This window comes from Falco cherrug, chromosome 3 (assembly GCF_023634085.1).
Source record: "Falco cherrug isolate bFalChe1 chromosome 3, bFalChe1.pri, whole genome shotgun sequence".
Lineage (NCBI taxonomy): Eukaryota > Metazoa > Chordata > Aves > Falconiformes > Falconidae > Falco > Falco cherrug.
Genome location: NC_073699.1, coordinates 57,785,562 through 57,807,147, shown reverse-complemented (window position 1 = coordinate 57,807,147; position 21,586 = coordinate 57,785,562). Strand labels below are relative to the sequence as shown.

General features: G+C 36.5%; 1 protein-coding gene across 1 annotated transcript in view; it reads right to left on the bottom strand.

Moving 5' to 3' along the window:
- The window catches only part of ROCK1 (Rho associated coiled-coil containing protein kinase 1), a 93,063-nt gene that overhangs the window by 32,500 nt on the left and 38,977 nt on the right, over positions 1-21,586 (bottom strand). Inside the window, exons 6-19 of the mRNA XM_005446182.4 lie at positions 19,150-19,234; positions 17,140-17,284; positions 16,720-16,858; positions 15,360-15,451; positions 15,017-15,176; positions 12,283-12,349; positions 8,641-8,729; positions 7,015-7,063; positions 6,305-6,440; positions 5,838-5,929; positions 5,464-5,710; positions 2,916-3,022; positions 1,524-1,674; positions 458-618 (exon numbers count right to left, since the gene is read on the bottom strand). Of these exons, the coding sequence (XP_005446239.2) occupies positions 458-618; positions 1,524-1,674; positions 2,916-3,022; positions 5,464-5,710; positions 5,838-5,929; positions 6,305-6,440; positions 7,015-7,063; positions 8,641-8,729; positions 12,283-12,349; positions 15,017-15,176; positions 15,360-15,451; positions 16,720-16,858; positions 17,140-17,284; positions 19,150-19,234 (1,720 nt within the window). The remainder of the gene's footprint in view (positions 1-457; positions 619-1,523; positions 1,675-2,915; positions 3,023-5,463; positions 5,711-5,837; positions 5,930-6,304; positions 6,441-7,014; positions 7,064-8,640; positions 8,730-12,282; positions 12,350-15,016; positions 15,177-15,359; positions 15,452-16,719; positions 16,859-17,139; positions 17,285-19,149; positions 19,235-21,586) is intronic.

The following is a 21,586-nucleotide window of genomic DNA, read 5'->3' as shown; positions in this document are numbered from 1 at the left end:
ACCCCTAAGAAAGGTGTTATAACCTTCATTCATAACCCAGTGTCCTGTGAAGAAAAAGTAAGCAAGACACTGTAATTTGTAGTTTTCACATTCAATATTCTAATTGCATATTTCCTTGGACAAATGCTTCTCCGGAGAATGCAAACTCAGAACTGCAAACCATCCAAACCAATCTGACTACACAGTCAAATTCACAAGCAAGTTTTTCCTTTAAAAAAAGAAAAGGAAACATGAAAAAATTGATTACATTACATTGAGGGCTCAAATATCTAAGGCATCCAAGAGCTGAGAAACAAATGAAAAATATCTAAAACTATTTAGGCCAACTATCTTCAGTTCTACTGAGAGGGGTATTATACAATGACATCAGTATAAGTTAATTTAATTTTCTATTTCTTGGTGCACATATTATTTCTTATTTATATAGAAAATTGTTAGTGATGAACATTTTACTTACTTCATCTTCCAGTCTCTCCTTTTGCTCAAGAAGGTGTTCCAGTTTCTGCTGAGATTGCTTCAGGTCAAAGTCCAGCATGGAACACTGTTTTTCAGCTTGAACTATCCGATTTTCTGCCCTTTCTCTTGCTGCCCTTTCTTCCCTTATTTTTTTTTCCATCTCTAATATAAGATTAAGGAAAGTAAAACAACAAAAATGAGTATGTAGTATCTACAAGAATGCTTTTTGTAAACACAGTCCTAAACATCCCAGTATTCTTCAGACCCTTTGGTTCAGCTATTTAAGCTCTTTTTCTGTTAGATGGACTGACTACTACCTATAAACTTCCTGGCATTATTACTAAAAACACTAAAAAAGAAATGTAATTCGAATTTGCATTCAAAACACTGGAATATTATTATGACTACTGAAAGACTAATAGTGAAAGAATTAAAAAATGCAGATTCTTGAATTAATCAATAAAGGCAAAGTTTCATTTGCATGAATGGATCGTAAAGTGAAAGAAAAGCGCTATCATTTGTATCAGCTTTCTGAAAAGTTACAAACTACACATTCAGGTACCAATGGCCCTCAGAAAGAAAATCTTATATATTTAATTAAGATACCAAGACACAGCTTTGATTCATGGATATGTATCTATAAAAGAAACTTCATCACATTACCACTGTGCCTAATAAAACACCAATATTTTTAACACAGTTACATAGGAATGAATGCTCCAAGACATCTGTCTTAATAATGCACTCTTTCAATTTCATTCAGCATTAACCAGAATTTCAAGATTCAATAGCATTTTAGAAGCCAAGGAATGCTTTAAATTGCAAATGCAGTAAAATGTTCAAAACATATAAGAAACAATGCAATTTTTATGGTAGAAGTACCACGCTAGAGAAAAGAATTGAAAATGTGTAGTTTTCACGTTTTGAGATTTTGATATGCATTTTCTTTATAGAAGGCATTAAACACTTCTATAAGAGTACCACATTATAAGATAATGTGTTTTAAGATAATATAATCAAAACATCTTTTATTATATATTCACCTGAAACTTGCAAGAAACACTTACCACACATTGCAACTGATCTTGCCTCCTCTATTGACTGATGTTTGTCAGTTAATCGAGCTTTAGTCACTTTGTGTTCATTTAGTTCCTGTTCTAACCGGTCTTGTAATGACTTGAGTTTGTAGTTCAAATCTATCTCTAAATTATTCTTTTCCTAAAGATAAGAAAAAAAGTTACCGATTTCTATAATATCAGAGGGAAACATTTCCCTTCTTCTCTTTCTTAAGCATTAACCTTTTGTTATGAAGAAATTATCAATGTTATTTTTCATGTTTAATAAAGAATGGTAACAGATAAAAACTGTACTCAGTGCTCTGGAGAAAACTTCATTAAATTTTTCAGTAGTCTATAAATCTGTAAGGTAATGGAAACTTCTCAGTTTGAATTATCAGTAGTCATGTAAATTGGAAACATACAACTAATCTACCAATAACACTAGCACACAGAGGAATTAGAATTCTGGGATGCATTCTGTTATTTCACTGTTGAGATTGCCAGCCATTAACAGTAACACATGAAACAAGCAATACAGAGAAACTTCCAGAGACAAGGACTTGCCTTTGCATCACTGCTTCACGTAACACCAAATGACAACAGTAACTCCTTGCACTTTCCCTCATAAGTAGTCATGTATCTCTGTTTTATTTGGATAGACCACACAGCACAGAAAGTCTTTAGCTGACCTCAAAACACAGGCTACAAAGTTAGCTCTATCTGGAAAAAGGGTGCAGGATTTCCTTTTACTCTTCTTGTTTCTCCATCTTGGGGTGGGAATCAGAGATGCTGGGGAACATGCTGCTACCATTCTTTAAGAAGGAAGGAAGGAAGGAAGGAAGGAAGGAAGGAAGGAAGGAAGGAAGGAAGGAAGGAAGGAAGGAAGGAAGGAAGGAAGGAAGGAAGGAAGGAAGGAAGGAAGGAAGGAAGGAAGGAAGGAAGGAAGGAAGGAAGGAAGGAAGGAAGGAAGGGGGAAAGGAAACTGAAACAGTTCAGCGCCAAAGTTGATTAGAAGGTCTAGCACTGATCCGGTCAAAATCCAGTAAAAGCAGAAAATTAAATTTCAAGTTTTTAAAATATTCAATTCATAGATTTTCAGGAGGCAAGTCTCTGCAGTGATAGCTAGACAGCCAGAGAAAAATTACTTGCTATTGGCAGAAGTGTTGAATCAGTGATAGTGAATGACAAACACAATTTTTACGCCCAAAGCTACAAGTAAGAACTACCTGAGGACCTGCGAGACTTACCATCCTGATGAGATTGTAAATTAGCATTATTCAATCATTTCAACACAAGATTGATTCACAGCAAGAACACAGGACTTAGCAACATCAATAAATACTACTTGAAAATAGTCAAAAGCTGACAAAGACCTTTAGCCTCAACATCATTTTACTGTACCTTTTCTGAACGATTAAGCATATCCTGTGCTTGTTTCCTTTCTGCTTCCACTCTTTCAAGATTGTTTTTAATGTTTTTTACTTCTTCTTGTAAAGTTGTAATCCGAACTGCCATAAGAAATTAAACATCATTCAGTATTAGTTACTTGACTTAGATCAATATGCTTTTCCACCTTTATTGACTTCTGGGCCCCTAAAATATTTTTACCTTCAAATTGTCCAGACATGCAAAGGCTGTATATCAAAAAGGAAACCAATCTTTTTAGCCACGCTTTATGCATGCCATTAGTAACAATTGACCAAAAAAACAATCACATGCAAAACTTGGTACCTGCCTTCCATCACTTCCAATATCTAATATGCGAAATTTATTCCATTAATTCAAGTTCTGCTGTGTTATGCAACAAGCACCTTTTCTGATGTTAACTCCACTAATATGTAGGTTAAGGCACATTACACAGGAAGTTAGGCTCAAATGGATCTACAGGTACTAATACAATATATATTCACCTAACTGACTCAAGTTCTCTGTGTTGGATAGAGGAACTATTCCCCATCCCCCACAGCATCTACCACAAGATGCAGTGTGGCATCAGAAGTTTATACTAAATACTGAGCAGAATCACAGAATATTTTGGTTTGGAAGGGACCTTTAAAGACCATCTAGTTCAATCCCCCCTGCCATGGGCAGGGACATCTTTCGCTAAACCAGGTTGCTCAAAGCCCCATCCAACCTGACTTCGAACACTACCAGGGATGGGGCAATCACAGCTTCTCTGGGCAACCTGTCCCAGGGTCTCATCACCCTCATTGTTTAAAATTTCTTCTGTTTATCTAACATAAATTACACTCTTTTCAGTTTAAAACCATTGCCCCCTGTCCTGTCACAACAGGCCCTGGTAAAAAGTCTCTGTCTTTCTCATAAGCCTTCTTTTGGTATTGAAAGGCCATAACACACAAAGCCTTAGTAGTAGTAGTAATATGTTGTGTGTCTATGTATCTGCATGCCGAAGTAGTAGTATAAATATATAAGCCAAAGCAGTAGCACATATTTCTAGACTGAAGAATTTGCATTACCTCCTTTAAAATAAATACACAAAAATATATTTTTGATTACTCTGTATTACAAGTAATACCTTAAATAGAGTATACAAAAATAGACCTATCGATTCAAATACATCTGTCTACAGTACAGTCTGCTTCACTTAATTCTGAAATACAAAGAGACATCCTGGCAATATATAAGAAATTATGAGATGGAAGAAGATAAAGTCTTCCTAAATCTTATTCTTTCCTCATTCATTTTAAATGTGCTTTTAGAAACTGCTGTATGAGTATTTGAATCACATAAAGCTATTTGGGTATATACCAGCAAAGCACCTTAACCCTACACCCTTCAGAAAAAGATCATTCTGCAGTCTGCTGACTTGGATGTGGCCAAAAGCACATTTTGAAGTGCACAGAATAGTCTTCTATAACCATTTTTATCTCCTGCTTGCAATTAACAACAGACTGGATCAAACTACATTCAGTCATTTCAGAGGAACTTTACAATCATTGAACTGAAACCAGTTTACTGTATTTGAAGCACTGTAAACAGTCAACTTGATTCTGGATAGTTCATTCTTTGCACTAGCAATGTTTACCTTAAACAAACCAACCCAAAACCACCCAACAGTCCTCAACAAAAGATTGTGCCTCATGGAAAGTGATCTTCCATAGTGCAGACAGATGGTTTAAAAAGACAAGTGAAAAGGCAGGATCCATTAGCACAGGCACAGTCATGAACTAATGCAGGCATCCTCAAACTACGGCCCACGGGCTGGATACGGCCCCCCAAGGTCCTCAATCCGGCCGCCGGTATTTACAGAACCCCTCGCCGCCGCCCCCCCCCCCCCCCCCCCCCCCGCCAGGGGTTGGGGGGGGGGAAACCAAGCAGCCGCAGATGACTGCCTGACACTTCATCCGCATGCCGGCCCCTGTTTAAAAAGTTTGAGGAGCCCTGCACTAATGTATCTGAACAGCTTCTAGTACGAAGGATCAGAAGTACAAGTGGTAAAAAGTTTCAGGCATCCTGAAAAAAGGGATTCCACATCTGCATCCTTTACAATGTTCTTCATCTTGCTTATAATGTAGAACCATCAAAAAAGAAAACAAATACAATGTAACAACAAAATAGCATTCTCCACAAATGAAAGAGAAAGTGTAGGGTATGTCAATTTGGCTACTGCACCAAGGCAGTAAGACCCTGTTGTGTCTTCTCTAGCACTGTATCATCTTTTCATGTTTTTGCACCACTGGACTCAGATTTTTAGTCAGGGCAGCCCCAGAGCCTTACAATCAGTATTTCCCACTCATCGATTTTGATACTGTCCCTCCCAAGAGCTGTTCAGACATGATCAGGAAGCAAGATCTAAACATCAGAAATGGTTCTATTAAGTCACACTCAGTTTGCAGGTTGGCTTTCCTCCCTTTGTGTAACTGTACTTTGTTTAACAAAATAGGGTTATCACAACTTTTTTGGTAAAGTATAAATACAGAAGAATTACCCTGTAGTTCTCCAATCATTTCAGATCCATGACTTCTGTCCCTTCGTTCTGATTCCAAAGCTGCTTGCAGTTGGTAATAATCTTTCTCCACCTGCAGTTTTGTGCTTTCTAGAACTCTGCACCTTTCCTGTAGTTCTCTATTCAGTGATTCTACCTGACTTAATGACTTGCTCATTTCTGTGTTACCCTTTCTCAGTCTTGCTGCTGTATCCGATTCTGTCCTCAGCAAATCATTTGCTTCTTCTAGCTGTTAAAAGAAAACAGACAAGATTCTCAAATTTAAAAATTATTAGGGCCAGTTGTACTAAATCTGAATGCTACATACGGCTTCTCAAATCTAAGAAATATGAAAACAATGAACAGAAGCAACATACTTGTTTTTGTAACTGTATTATCTTCTCATTTGTAATTTGTGAATGCTGGCTGATTTTTTTCAAGTCATCCATTTGATCTTTTAGCGTGGACACTGAAGAGAAATGACACCATTAATACAACAGATTAAAAAAAATCCTTAGGTGTTTTTGGGTTTTTGTTGCTTCTTTTTACACAAACACACTGAAATAAATTCTTAGCATATAATAGGTCTTTTGTTGACTTTTTGCTTTTTATACACATTTTTAGGTCACATTCTGTGCTTGCAGAACTAGCATGCACACTGTAGAGACTAGAATTTGAAAATATGACAAAGATACCACGTTCAAATAAACTCAACATTTTTGTCCATTATTTGAAAAGATCCCTTTAAAGTTGCACAGCGCTGTAAGATGCTAAGGTAGTAAATTATTCCCCGAAACTTATCATACACCTCATCAGTGTCAAATGCTTGGACAATATGACATACCTTCATTTTCCATGTTCCGCCTTTTTTCGTTCTCTTGTTCAATTTTTCTTTGGTAGTCATTTATCTTATGTTGCAATACCATCTTTTCCTTCTCAATCTGAGACACTGTTGATTCCAAGTTCTTTCTCTGATTTCCCTAAAATTAAAAGCATTGGTATTTTCTGTTTACATTTTAAGGAATGATCCCTAAACTAGTATCTCTGCAACTAATTAATCAAGGAAACTGATGCATCATTTCCAATGAATGGGTTTCTGGCTTCCTTGAAAAGGTTTTCAAAAAAGATGGCTTTTTTTTTTTAAACTTCTACATGACAAATCTACAAAATCACTAGAAAAGTTATTGTTAACATGATTATATGTAAGCAATTATTAAAATTATTGAGGCAACATAAGAACTCAATAGAAAATGATCTGCATATTAATTTTGAGTAACTGATTCTGATAAACTGCAGAGAAATTGCAGTGAGCAAGACTAAGCAAAACATTTAGCAGAGGAAATAGAATTCAGCGTGACTTGCAGAAAGAAAAGTTTTTGAAAATGTATATGGATAAAAATGTATCTCCCAATGCTATATATTGAAATGTGATGGTTTGGTCTCAAATTTCATCTCAGAAGAATTCTTTTAGTCACAGAAGAAATATCTTACATCATTAAAGTACTATCTACATGCTTTACCCAGCTAAGAAGGCTTCATTGAGGAAAAAATTACCTCTTCATCCAGTTCTTTCATTATTTTGTCTAGCTTTATGTTTGAAGATCTAAAAATAAAACAAAATAATTTAAGCAATATATGTTATATACACTATTTTTCTGGTGATTTGGGACCATTACTGAAGTGAACATTTATATTTTGGCTAACGCTATTTTGTAATAAACATTTGAAATTGAAGAAAACAATCAATCATTAGAAGTAATTTGTAAAATATATTATCAACTTTGCTGCTGGATATATATGCAAGAGTTTAGGTGCCACATTTCATCCCTTAATATGCAAATGTAAAAACAGCTTATGTACAGAACAGGTTATTCTTAAAATTAGAATACCCTGGTGAACTGCTAAAACTTCCTCCAGTTGTGAACCTTCTAAGTATCTAAATTGGTTCATTAATTCAACAGTAGGCAGCTCCCTACTATGGATAAAGATATTTGAATTATTTTGAAGTCTCTGTTGAAACAACATATTAGGCCATAGTACTATACAGAGAGTAAGGTTAGGTGCGTAGTACAGCCTCAGTTAACTGGCAATAACACTGACACATCCACTGCATTTTTGTAGCTAGCTATCCCTCTTCAAAGAGATAACAAAAAAGGACGCAGATAACGTTACTTGGCAGGTACAATAAAGGAGCAGTTACAGCAATATATCTTATCTATTAACTCTGCAGTAAATGGTATGATATAACAGAAAATACACGGTTGTACTCTTGATAGCTTCAGTAGTACTGCAGGAAGACAAGTTACTGAGTATCATTCAAGCAACACACCTCCTGCGAAGCAATCAGAACGAGTGGGCAGTGAAGTTGTGTTTAAGTAAACAACAGTGTGACAGCCTACACTCCCACCAGACCATTTTGGCTACCATTTCCCACGTAAGCAGCTTATACAGCTATACACTACAGTCCTAATTCACAAGCCTGAATTCTTCCTATATCCTACACCTAGTGTTGCCTCTTGGTTTTATTGAGGCCTTGAGGAAAAGACTTCAAAAGGAGCAGCTAACTGAAGGAGAATTTATTTTGCATTAATATGAGTAAAAATTGCTGATTATCAGAAAAGAAGAATCCCAACTGTTTGTTCCTAAGTGTAGCTGCAAGAAATACGCAATTTCTCATGTAATGTAGCTATTTCTTCAGTACGGTAGAATCAAGATTTTAGAAAGCAAATAGTTGTTCTTATCTATCAGTCACCAGAGAAAAAAGGAATGTGTTTTTTCCAACAAGTACCATGTATTTAGAAACCAGACAGTTATTTTTAATAATGCGATATATGCCATATCTACAGTATTTTATGTTTTTTAAAAAATCAGCATGATCATTGTGTACTTCAGTTCAATAAAACATCTGAATTCAGAGATACTGGGTAAAATCAAACATTCATGTATTCAGAAAGACTATGTTTTACATGGGTGCCAATGAAACAAAACATTTTCTTCATACTACATTCAAAAAAAGCATTTAAATATTGTTTTAGAATGACTTAAACCAGTGCCTGGAAATCCCTTGGAGAACTACAGTACCATTCTTAGCGTTATTTTGGTAATCACTAAAAAAGTAATACAAAACTGAAGTGTTAGATGTATTTAAACTATGTAAACAATTAAAGTTCAAAGTCTTACCTGCACTTTTGCTCCATTTCATCTTTCAACTGCATTTCATTATGTAGTTGTTCTTCCAACTCATAGATCATCTTCTGCATATTTTCCAGCTTTAAATATATATTTGTACATGAAAGAACATGCATTGAATTTAAAAACTTTAAAAAAGTAATTCAGAATATTCAGTGCTGCTTACGTTGTATCACAGCTTGCTTACTTGCTTCTATCTAAACGCTAGATCTTTACCTTATTAAAACGTGACACCCCCTAAAAAGATTCTAAAAAAGTTACAAGAAACAACTTTGATATTACACATTTTCATCATCTGCAGAGTAGAAAATTTTAGGTTTATGAATAGTTCTGTCAAAATTCACAGGGTTAAGCTAAGTCAAATCCTCTTTCTTTTAAGTCCCTTCAGAATTGGACTAAAGATAATTACTGCAAAGATGTAAGAAAGCATTTTAATTAGTCTCTTTTTCTAACCTGAACCACCACATGTATTTTGCAACACATCTTCAGGCTCTCAATAAGTTCAGGAAGCAGAACAAGGCTTGTCAGTTATTAGCAATGGGGAGAAAATGCTCTTACTATCTATTTAGCCAGAGATCATTTTTATAGCTAGCACTGTACTGAGGTTTGCAAACAGGAACAAACTTCCAATGTTAATACAGAACATTACTGTATAGCATGTACTGTTTGCCAGCAGGATAAAATCAGAAATAAATTCTTTTCATGTAGTCTCAAAGTATCTACTTTCTACTAGATCTCTCGGCACAATAACCCCACTCCAATATCAGCAAAAACCTCAATTAACAACAAGATAGTGTCAACTTTGAGGAAGTTCATTAAGTCAAGATCATGCTGATTCAGTCTTAAAACTTTTCACTGATCTTGTCAAGATTTCAGCCTTATTTAGCTTTCCCACATTTCCCTCAACACTCTTGAAACTGCATAGAGAAGATCAACAGTCCTAATCTAAGCTCTCTTCAAAGCAACTTATTGAAGTGGTTCTGACCCTTTGTTTTCCTGTTCCTTGTTTTAACTTCAAAAACTCTGACAACTGCCTGACTTGTTCTGCACAATCATCCCAGAAAAACAGCAACAAAACAGTTCCTGCTAAATCTGTCTCTTCCTTTTTTCCTTTTCCAACAAAATATGCTTAGAGAAAGTAGAACTGCACACTAAGATCATGAAAAGGAGACAAATTGTGCTTGTCTCCATTCTTTCTTGATAGCAACAATAAGTGTTCTCAACAAGGACTGTCCACTGTACAGTCATAAACTAAGATTTCAGTTTGGAGACCTATGACAGCATGCTTTATCCATATTAAATTATAAAGTTCTAGGTGAGATAATTTCTGCCTACTTCCAGGCAGGCATTTTTCTTACTTCCTACTTTCAATCTGTTCTCCTTCCCATTGTAGTAGGAAATAAAAGTATGGAGCACTCGGGTGCTCTCAAGAACTGGAATCCTTTCTCATTTCCTCGTTTTTCTTTCTTCCACATCCTTAAGGTGCTCTGAAGTTTTCAGAGAATGAGATACAGTGACCAGAAACCAGAAACTACATATTCTATACATTCGCCATTCTATTCTACATATTTACCACTACCTATCACAAAGCCTTGAGAAAGCAAGGAAATACTGGAAAAAAATAGACTTCTCAGCACTTACAGAACAGCTCTGGAAAATCAATTACATGGATGGGAAAATGGTTGCAATCGAAGACCACAGAGACTGCCTCTAAATCTAAACTTTGAGGAAAAAGGAAGGAGGACCTGCACACAACACATTCATCTCCTTGGGAGGAAGCACTGAGAAAAAAAGCAAGAAGCAAGACTATTTAACGGCTAGCTCTCACTTTAATAAAAAGGGACCATAGCTAATGCACAAAAATAAAAAATAAAGAACTTTCAACATAGTTGCTCCTCCATTTCTTGGTTACTCATTTTATAGCCCTTCCAGACAGGCTGCATAGAGGAACTAAACGGGATGGATGAAGAACAGGTCCAAAAAGACATCTGGCAACTGAGGCATTTCTGTACCGACTCCTGCTAGTTTGGATCTCTGTTGCCACCTTTTGCTTCTTTCTGTCTCTGGATGGTTTTATAGTGCTGTACCCTAAGAACTCTAATTAAGCTAGCTGAGCAGTCTAATTATCTTACTACGAGACAACAGGCTTCCAGAGAAGTTTTGCACAATCTGATGTAAACAGACTAAATAATACCTTAAGAAAATCCTGAGTTACAATTGACTCAATATAAAAGCATTCCTTTATACTTTAGTTCGCTCTCTGTTTTCATTTCCAGTAGGAGGTAGGGGAGGAAAGGACTATGGCAAAGCTTGCCTACAGCAGAGAAGCCAAGAAAAATCCCTCTGGAACTGCCACTGTTTCGTTTTTGTTTTTTTTCAATCACCACAGCATAGTGTGTCTGGTTAGGCACCCTGAACAATGAAGGAAATCAAAGATCCAGTGCAAAAGAATCTGTTAATCTCCTCTTTCTTAATATCTGAACTACTTACAGATGGTTATGGTTGCATGAAACCAGAGTAAATAATCAGATCTTCAAAAAGGTTTTAAATTCAGTTAAAGGACATTGAATTCCATTTCTGTCCAACTTCATGGCCTAATTCTGTGAAGTTTTACACACTTGCAAATCAAAATTAGTTTCTTGGAAATTTCTGGCACTCAGTCCCTCCCTGAAGACACTCAGTAGCATGCCAAAATGCAGAACAGACCAGGTAATGTTGTATTATATGTCCAGAACAAATTAATTTGCTAACTATGTGTCAACTTTACCGTTTTCATTGCAGCATGTAATGAAAAAAAAACAGCTGAGAAAGAACTGTGGGGTAAAAATACCTTGCAGTAAAGTAAATGCAAACCCCCATTTAAACCTCCCTATATCACACTCATATCCTTCCAGAGCTTCACCTCCCAAAACTGTTAAAATCACAAGACATTCATATACACCTGACAATACAGACAGGACTCTTGAGGGTTCTTTAACTACATGCAGGGTGCCTGTATCCCACTAATTATGCCAAGTCCATTCAGTAATTCCCTTCAAAGCAGCTTAGGAAGCAGTAACTGAAAGTATTCCTGAACATTTCTTGCTAGGTGAACTCCTCTATAAATGCAGATCCTCAGTGCCCCAGTTCCCAATAGCTTGTGGGGCACCCTTGGGAAGACACAGAATACCCAGGCTCGGTACATTCCTTGCCACATGCTACTTAGCTCACAGGAAGTCCAGCACCAGGGTAAAACTGGCCGGTTGCTGGAAAGCCCAAGCTTTCCATCACACTCATGTCCAGACTCCATGGTTGCCACAAAGCCAGCGTACACCTGGGATCAATAAGGCACTCTAAAAATACTGCACAAACACTTCGATATTTCTAAAGATAAGAACTGGAAATCCGTTTCCACAAAAAGAGTATGCAGTTTCAGCTGTTTTATCCCAATTCAGGAAAACCAATCTTATACGAAGAACTGGAATTCTGTTTTTCCAGTAACTTTAATAGGCAGGCCATACCAAACAGTTAAAATTTATGCATTAATTTCCCATATTCCAAGCACTAAAATAATTTGAAATATTTAGAACTCAAACAGTTTATTCCCATATATGCAACAGATTTTTTACTAAGATCCAAAAAAGTGAGACATACCACACTTTTGTCCACACTGGAGCTTGTTCTGTTATCATTGGAATTTTCTGCAGAGACAGATAAATACCTGTAACAACATTTTAAAAAGTTTTAGGAGTTGTTTAAAAGCAAGGTTAAAAAAAAAAAAAGAACAAACAACAGAATACAATCACCCTGAAACATAAAATTCAGATTTTTTTCTCCAAAATGCGGATAACCAAAAAGTAACATAATCAGATTGTTTCATTTCTGTATTCATTATACTTTAAAATTTAAGCACATTTAATTGAAAACTTCACATCGTTTATTGTAAAGGGTAAAGTAGAAAGCTGCAGTAGAAGACCTCCAGAAAAAAAGGATTTCTGCCAAATACTAATGCAACCACTTTTTTAATAACCATTAAAAAAATTTTTGCTTTCCACAGTTACAACACTCTCATTGGCTTCCATCCCACAAATATTTACTCAGGCACTTATGCAGCAAGTAGCAGCAATGAAGCGAACTCTGCACAGATTGTGTAACTTCTAACAAAGTTACTAAGAGTTCCACACACAAAAAGTTTTCCCTGAAGCCAGTGTTCTTATTTTATGTAAGTGTTTTCTAAAAATACCACAAATTTCTGTTTGTCATGATTCTGAAAAGTCAGGCAAATAAATACAAATGATTATCTTCAAATTCCTTTGGTATTTGATGTGATATTCTTGGCCCGATTAACTGATCCAGAGAGACATAAAGTGTCTCTAACTGCATCAGACTATGTGAGGAAAAACACTCCAACACATGAACTGAGGAAGATAGACACATCTTTTTTGTTTCACATGCATATTTTCACATATACAAAAACCTCTCCAAAAGATCAAGGAGGGTAAAATCAAAAGACATCTCCAAACCACAGTCAAATTAAACACCAAGACTGCTTTCAGACAATCAAATGATGAAGAGGAAATCGAACAGTTTCCTACAGAAAGGGACTTGCTGTCTTGACTGCAAAAAGCCACCGTACTTTCCACATTAGGGCTGCTGAGCAATGAGAATGTGATACTTAAAACAGGCACAGCACCAGCTCCATCAGAATCCAGAAGAGAACACACAAGCCAGAAAGGGCTACAAAGCGTTCTCAGCTAGTATTCCAAAATCTGTGTTATAGGTGAAGTTCAGTAATAAATAACTGTATTTCCTAGTTTATAATCAATGAGATTACAGCTGTAGAAAGTATTTTATATTAGAAGATAGTACTACTTCCTTTAATGACAGAAGCCACATCATTTTCCTAGATTTCTGTTTCTTTAAACTCTCCAGCATACAGGAATAAGATGAAAATGAGTGAGGGGGGGAAAGATAAATGTGCAACTTTTTTCTAAATATGCAATTTTTTTAAATGTTTGAACTATTTTCAGTACAAAAAGGGAATAAAAATTAGGATTACAAGTTTAGCAAATATGAATGGTCATCTCAGACTTTTCAAGACTATCACACCAGTGGAGTATTATGGGACAAAATTAAATTCTAGGACAGCACTTTAGTTCTAGTAAGCCTACAAAATTATGATAGTATTTAGTAGCAGAGTTCTTCAATGACAGCAAAACACAGCCACTTAGGTCTCTGAAGTCCTGATACTGCTCCTCAAAAAGAAAGAGGGGGAGTGAAGAAATTTTGTTATTAACAAGCTTCTGTATGCTACTTCACCTTCTTGATAATATATTCCAAAATCTTCCTTCAAGGCATAAATTAAGACTTTTTAAAATTATAGACTAAAAATCAGAACAGTAGGTGAAATCTCTGAACTGCTGAACTCACACAAACTGTGCAAAGCTTGCAAGTCCTTCTGTGCCTTACTATGTAGAAAGCAACAACAAATCCAACTCTTTGCAGAGATGGAAAGAATTTCACCACAGGCTTGGAAAAGTGGTTCCTCCTCTATGCAAGGACAAAAACCAGATTTATTTCCTTTCAAGCTTTCCTACCCAGAAATGCTATTAAAACTAATAGTCTCTATCCGACATGATCTACTATAAGTTTTAGCCCATTTTAAGCTTGACTGACACCCACCACAATTAAAAGCAGCTTTCAAAGAGAAGTTACTGAGATTTTTTTTTTAATTTAGATATAACTAACCATAGTGTCTACAACAATAATGACTGCTGGAAGTATGAATTAATATAATTTTAACTGATGTAATCTGAAGTCTTCCAAGCAACAGTAAAAAGCATAAGGCATCACAATCTCACGCTGCAGTGGATGAGTGCTTTAGGAGAAAAAAAAAAAGAACTATGACACAGATAACAAGCAAGTAGAAAATAATTTATTTCTAGTAAGCCAAAGTTTGATTTATCACATGCTAAAACACTGATGTAAAGTATGGAATCTTCATATACAGCTCAGGAACAGTAATTTGCGGTGAAACAAAGTGACATTCATATCCCTGATTCATGACTCTACATACATAACTCAGTGGTCTGCAGGCAGCTCTGCCTAGTAGCAGCAACAGTGGATTTTTCTGGCTTAGATTCTGCAGCACCACTGTATAATATTCTTAACACAGAATAAGACATTCACAAAGTCAGTGTGATATTTTAAGACACTGATGACTAGCAGTGCTGGTTATCGATACTGAAGTGTCAAAAGAGTGTAATTTATTAGGAATCTGAATCATTAGTAGGAATCTGAATAGGCTTGTATCTAAATGCTGGTTGGTAAGAGTCAGAAATAACGTTGACAAAAGAACACATCATTAGCTTGCTTTCTGCATACATACCGACGGTTGCTGTAGTATGTAAATCCTACAAAGGGAAGCTGGTTGCCCACAAAAGCTTTTGGTATAGGAAAAGTTTCTTCCTCTCCTTTGTCTTCTTCAAGGTCATCAAAATTACTCGTGTCAATGTCACTACTTAAGTCAGGCACAACTGGTGCTACAGCTAGAAAAAAAGCAGAATAGTATGATAATAATCATTGTATTACTCAAGTGACTAAGAAATGTCTTTCATTGGTACAGGGTAAGTAAAACTTTAAATTCCATTAAAAGAAATATGGCAGTCCTTTTGCTAACGTGATACATAAGTAAGCCAGATCATTGTCTCAGAGAACAGCATTATACTTACTGTCTCTGAGAGTTTCCCAAGCCCACTGATCATTTTTGAAGAAAAGGTGCCGTTTAATTTCTTCTACGCCATTTCTTCCTAGCCTCACTTCCCTGTTAAAGAGTGTTTTGGTTAAACATGGGATATTACATAAACTATTCTGAAGCAAAGACTCAGTTTAAAGCAGAATCTAACAATACAGACAAAAAATTACCTCCAAAACAGTACAGACAAAAAAATTACAAACCAAAGTAAAAAGTACACATATCTCAAAGCTTTCATATGAAGATCTATACAGGAGCACAGCAGCTACATTTCAGAATAGGGTCTGGTTTTAAATCTTGACTATAAAAAGCCCTGCTGCTACTGTTCACACCATCACAGACTGGCTAGGCACCTGCCATGCAGCAGGCAGGTTCCATTTTTTCTAGGAGATCGTGCTGTTGTTTTAATCGCATGCAGCCCAGCAAATGCAACAGCCCTCCTTCACAGCACCAGTTCTCAAGCAAAGGTTACGCTTCTAGAAGTAGCATGGGTACAACAGGAGTGTACTCACAAAGTGAAACAGACCTAACATCCACCCATTTCAGATGGGCTTCCTGTGGGTTAACTCTACCCTGATCTTGAATGCCCACTGAGAGCTAAGAGTACATTAGGGGCACTCCTGCAATGCATCTTTTGCTTCAGCTTCACCAAAACGAATCCATTTTCCATGCTCCTCACCACTGTGCAACACAGATCAATGTAACTGTAGCTGTTACTAAGGAGTAACACTTCACATTCAAACTAAAGTTACAAGGTTGATGTACCCATAGTAGCAGCACTTGCCTTTCCCCACTATACATGCTTACATGCTACTACCACAAAGAGCAGCAGCAATCATCGGTGAACCCTCTCCCAAATACTGGGGCTGGAGAAGATGAAACTGATGCTATTGCCCGTCTACCTCACAGTAACATCAGTTAGTAACTACTGCTTCAGGTTAGACAAAATGCTACTTCAGATTAGACAAAGTAACTTAAAGACTTAGGCTGAAGTTCTACAAAATTCTTGACTGACAAGTTACAACAGCATTTCTGTACTTCAAGCAAGAGACCAACAATTTCTTACATTGCTGTAGTTCAGAGAAGAATAAAGCCCAATTTCTATGAACAAGAACATTCAACTAACAGAAATGCATTCAGAGATCAGAAAAACACCTAACTATAGCAGCATTTAAAGGAAACAGTTACCCTGCATTCCTCCCAGGACAGTAATAGGTTCACTTCTCTTGAGCAGTTTAGAAACCCACAAAAAACAAATATATATATGTTCTTTCAAAATGAGAAGAAATTCTCTTAACAAAGGCCTACATTCATTTTGAGTAAAGTTTAAATCTTACCTATCCGTTAAAAAGGCACAAATAAGATTTTTTGCTTCTTTAGAAATCTCATTGTCATCAGGGAAAGTAAGGGAGTTCTTATGGTTCATAATCTTACTGTATGTTCCAACCAAAGAATCTGCATAAAAAGGTGTATCACCTGAAAAGTAGCAACACAGAAATTAAAAAGCAGATCAAAAGTATTGTAGATTCTATTTGTAACATTTGAATTACATGTGCAATAATCTAAGCAACTAAGTGAACAAACCAACGTTCGAGAACTGTGCCAGAATATTTTTTAAACATATTCTGTAAATACCAGGATCAGTAAACCACTGCTTAGGTCAGAAGAGTAATAACTCAAACAGTTAAAAACAACAGTGATTTTAACATGGAGTCTAGTTAAGTAGTGTAGTCAATTCTGATTATCCTACTACTCACCTACAAGCATCTCATACAAAAAGACTCCAACTGACCACCAGTCACATTCTCGCCCATAGTAACCATCGCCACCCTGGGACTTCAATACTTCAGGAGAGATATAGTCTGGCGTTCCCACAGCTGTATCGCATCGTACCATACCTTCCTACAAAAAGGAGGAAAACAGTCCAAATAAAAGATCCAGGAAGAGTTTACGCATCCTAAGCAACATCACCAGATCAGCGTCAACTTTCCTCAAACATTGTTTTTTGAATGGGTATTTTAACATTTTCAAATTCTAAGCTACTAAAACCAGAACAAAGCACCAGATCTGTCAAACACAGTTAAAGTCACTTCAAAAACCTCAGTTAATAGCACAGAAACAATCAGAATTTTATCTAGGCCCTGTAAACACTGCACAGCCTCTCCTGCTCATGTCAGTATGAATGTGTCATATACTGACAGGATGTACTGTAAAAAGGGAAAGCTCCTGTTAGAATCATGGGATATCATCAGGGATTTTGCTGACAGAATCAGCTAAAGTGCAAGTTTTTCACCTCCAACCCAATACACTTAAGGCTGGGAAGACTAAATGTAGACAAGACCTTAAAACTCTAAGCAGACAGAATTCAAAACAGGTAACAACTGAGAAGAACACTTGACTGTTCTTCCCACTCCTGAGAAGGGCTGGTAGAACAGAGATCAATTGCACTGGAGCTGGCATCCAGAATGCTGAAGCTGCAACCACGCACTCCTTTTCCAGTGCCATTCAAGCACTTCTGAAATAATCCTATACCATTCCCAGAAATGGATCTTTTTATGCAATCCATTTATAAAAATGGATTTTGTTATGCAAGGAAAACTTGCATGAAAATATACAACTAAGTAAATATAACAAATATAAACCCAGTGTTGCATATGCAGCAAACCCAGAATGCACCTAAATTAAGTTCCTATGCTGAGCAGTTTCTCTCCCACAGAGTAACTTTTCTCTTTGAAAAAAACAGAGGAACTCAAGACTGGGATCATGACTACTCAGCTTTGTTCACAACAGCACAAAATGTAAGGTGTTGTTGACAGAAGTTTCCTTCGGTAATGCTAATATACAGCAGAGTTTTGTAATATTTTTTTTCTTTTTCGACACTTACAGCTTAAACCCTAGGATAATGTTTTTCTGTACTTCAAAATTACTCATTGTTACGAACACAATCACAGATAAATCTGCATTAAGTTAAAATAAATCCAAATTTTGTATCAGTTATTCCACTGAACTGTTTGTGACTTGAGGAAATTCTTGAATTTGTACACATAACCTACCCTTGGTTTTCATTAGCTGCTTTGCCATGAATAAAAGGCACCAAACACAGTGATGTACTCAAAAGCTCCTGGAACGTGTTGAGAACATAATATACATAGTACAGAGATTCTGTTAAATACCACAAATTTCAGACTGTTTTCCTCATATATATGCGCAGGCTGGCACAAACCAATCTGAGTTTTGTGTAGGGAACAACAGTGCTTCACAATACATGAAGAAATTGTTGCAAAGTAAATTTTTAGTGACCTCAGGACATAGTTTTTAAAAATACGATGTTCTTTAACCTGTTTCCTTCAGATTTACCATTTTCCTACCTCATCACATGGCTAATAAGTACAACCGGAATTCAGCAACCCATACGTTAATTTTGATTCTTTCATTACTCACTACCTAAAAATAATCTCACTTATTTGCATTAACTTCTGATAACCAAAGACTCCAAGAAATAATCCAGAGAATCTAGAGACAATCAAAGGCTTGACTTCAGAAAGTTTCTCTAGGAAACTGTATAGAAATGGATACAGTCCATAATTCAATAACCATTTCTGCATTCTACATTGTCATTGAATAGGTTGCATAAAGAACAGTAATGGGAACAGAGTGGAACCTGACTCTCCTCATCTAGCTAAAAAGTTTTCAGTATATTTCCTTTTCACTTTTAAATATGTTTTTCTTTCACAAACAGATAAGCAAAATAAAAAACATATGCTTACCTTGTTCATCTTCATACAAGTACCAAAATCTGCTAGTTTTAAATGACCAGCTTTATCTAGCAGCATATTATCAGGCTTCACATCTCTGAAAGAAGAAAACCATAATCTTTTAAAAGGAAATAAAAACAATTTAACTTATGAAAGCAATAAAAGTATTTTTTCAGATTCAATGTTACAAGGAAAAACACTAACATGAAAGCACCACTATTTGGTCCTTTCTACTGACTACTGAACTACAACATTTTAAAATATTGTAATGGATGCAAGAATACAGCTTTAAGTTACCAAATATAACAAATCTGGACATTATCAAGTTCCTGAAAAACACTCACTGGTTTAAGTACCTCTCTGCTAGGATCCACCTACAGAAAAAAAACCAACCATTCTTCTTCCGAGTTAGCTACCGTAAACAAACCTTGAAAACACAGCTTCTTCTCAGAAGCTATGAATTTTCAGAATTATATTAACGTGAACAAGTATTTTTGTGTGCCTCAAAAGGAGTATTGCCTTAACCCATTTTCCACAAAGTACTTCCATTACAGAAAAAAAGTTTTCATAAAGTAACTGGTAAAGTTCAGCACATTTGATGTTATTAAATATACTTACTGAAGCAGAATAATAGTAGGAAACTATTATCAAGAAAGCATAACGTGAATTTCACAAGAAAGTATATTTCAGGACCTCAAAGGAGACCTCTGACCATAACTGTCAAATGAAGTGCAGTGGAAATGTATCATTATACTCACAGAATAATTTTGGTTGGGAGGAATTTTTGTAAGATCTCTCATTAAATGCCTTATCAAAGTACAGCTAACAAAGTTTGAGTCAACTTCAAAGTTATAATAGGTTCCTCAGGGTCAAATCCAGTCAAGTTTTGAATTTCTTTCAAGGATGGAGACTCCACAACCTCTCTAGAACTCTCCTCCACTGTCTGATTGCCCTCAATAGTGAAAAAATATTTCCTAATTAATAGCTAGACATTCCTTTGCTGCAACTAGTGTCATCCATTGACCTTCATCTTTTCGGTGTGCACCTTCAAGTCTGGCTCTTCTATAAAGTCCTGCTGGGCAGCTGACGACTGATGCTGTCTCGCCTGAACACTGTTCATGTCGTGAATGAAAACATAGTGCTGACATGGGTATCAGCCCTCTGAGGAACTGCTGGTAGCTGACAGTTGGCTGGACATTGTTCTACCTATTCAAACTGTATCTTTCCAATTTGGAAGGTCAAAAACCTTGCTAAAGTCAAGACAAACAACAGACATTGCTCTCACCTCATCAGTGGAGCCCATCATATCATCACAGAAGGCAACAGGGCTGGCAAGGCACACTTCACCCTTTGTAAATCCATGCAGGCTGTTCCCAATCACCTTCCCATTCACATGCTTGGAAAAGGTTTCCTGAGAATTTACTCAGTAAGATTCCCAAAGACTGCCCTTAGGCTAGTCAGCCTGCACTTCCCCTGATCCTCCCCACCTTGCCCTTCCTGGGGCAAGATGGGTGTGACATTTGCTTCTTTCCAGCCACCAGGAATCTCCCAATTGCTGCAACCATTCAAAGGTGACAAGAGAGCGATATCATAAGGGTACTGGCTAGTTCCCTCATGACGCTCGGTATATCCCACCTGGTGCCTTGGACATGTGTATGTCCAGTTTGCATGACTGGAACTCACCTTGATCTTCCTCTGCCACGGTAATACTTCACTCTCCCAAGCTCTGCCACTAGGCACAGGAACCCAAGAGGCCTGAAAGCAGACCTTATCAACAACGATGGCAGCCTCTGCTGTTTCCATGTCCTTTGTCAATAGGTCCCTGATGCATTAAGCAGTGGGCCCACATCTTCACCAATCTCCTTTGATTCCTCAGATATTAACAGACTAACTCCAGTGGAAAACAAATTCCAAAAAATCTGCTGGTGTCAAAATAATCTAAATATTCAGGAAAAAAAATCACTGTGCTGCTGGCAATTTCGAATGCCTGCTTCCTAAAGCTTGCAAAATACATGTACAAATGGTTCATTCAGCCAGATAATTTATCCATTACATGTAGCGTAGCTACATAATTAATGATGCTCTATATTCTACTCGAGCAATAGATTAGTAGTTTCGCAAAAGCTTATGTGTTAACATGGATCTTCTGGCTGAGTTACAAATTGAGGATTTATATATTATGTCTTACTAACTTTTCCTGCATTTTCTGTTGAAAAAATTATTCTTTTGTTCCTAGGTAATGCAATTAATAACTAACAACAGATGAAAGTTCAAATATCAAAAAGAAAACTTCTCAACCTATCCAAGTGACTACATTTCAGTTTAGGGCAAGCACATAATATGAAACTAAGCCAAATCCCTTTGCTCTACACCCCAATTTTCCATCTTGCCCCTCACAAGAAAACATATGGCTGGGAGATTTTCCTCATATCGTTCACAAATTCTTGCT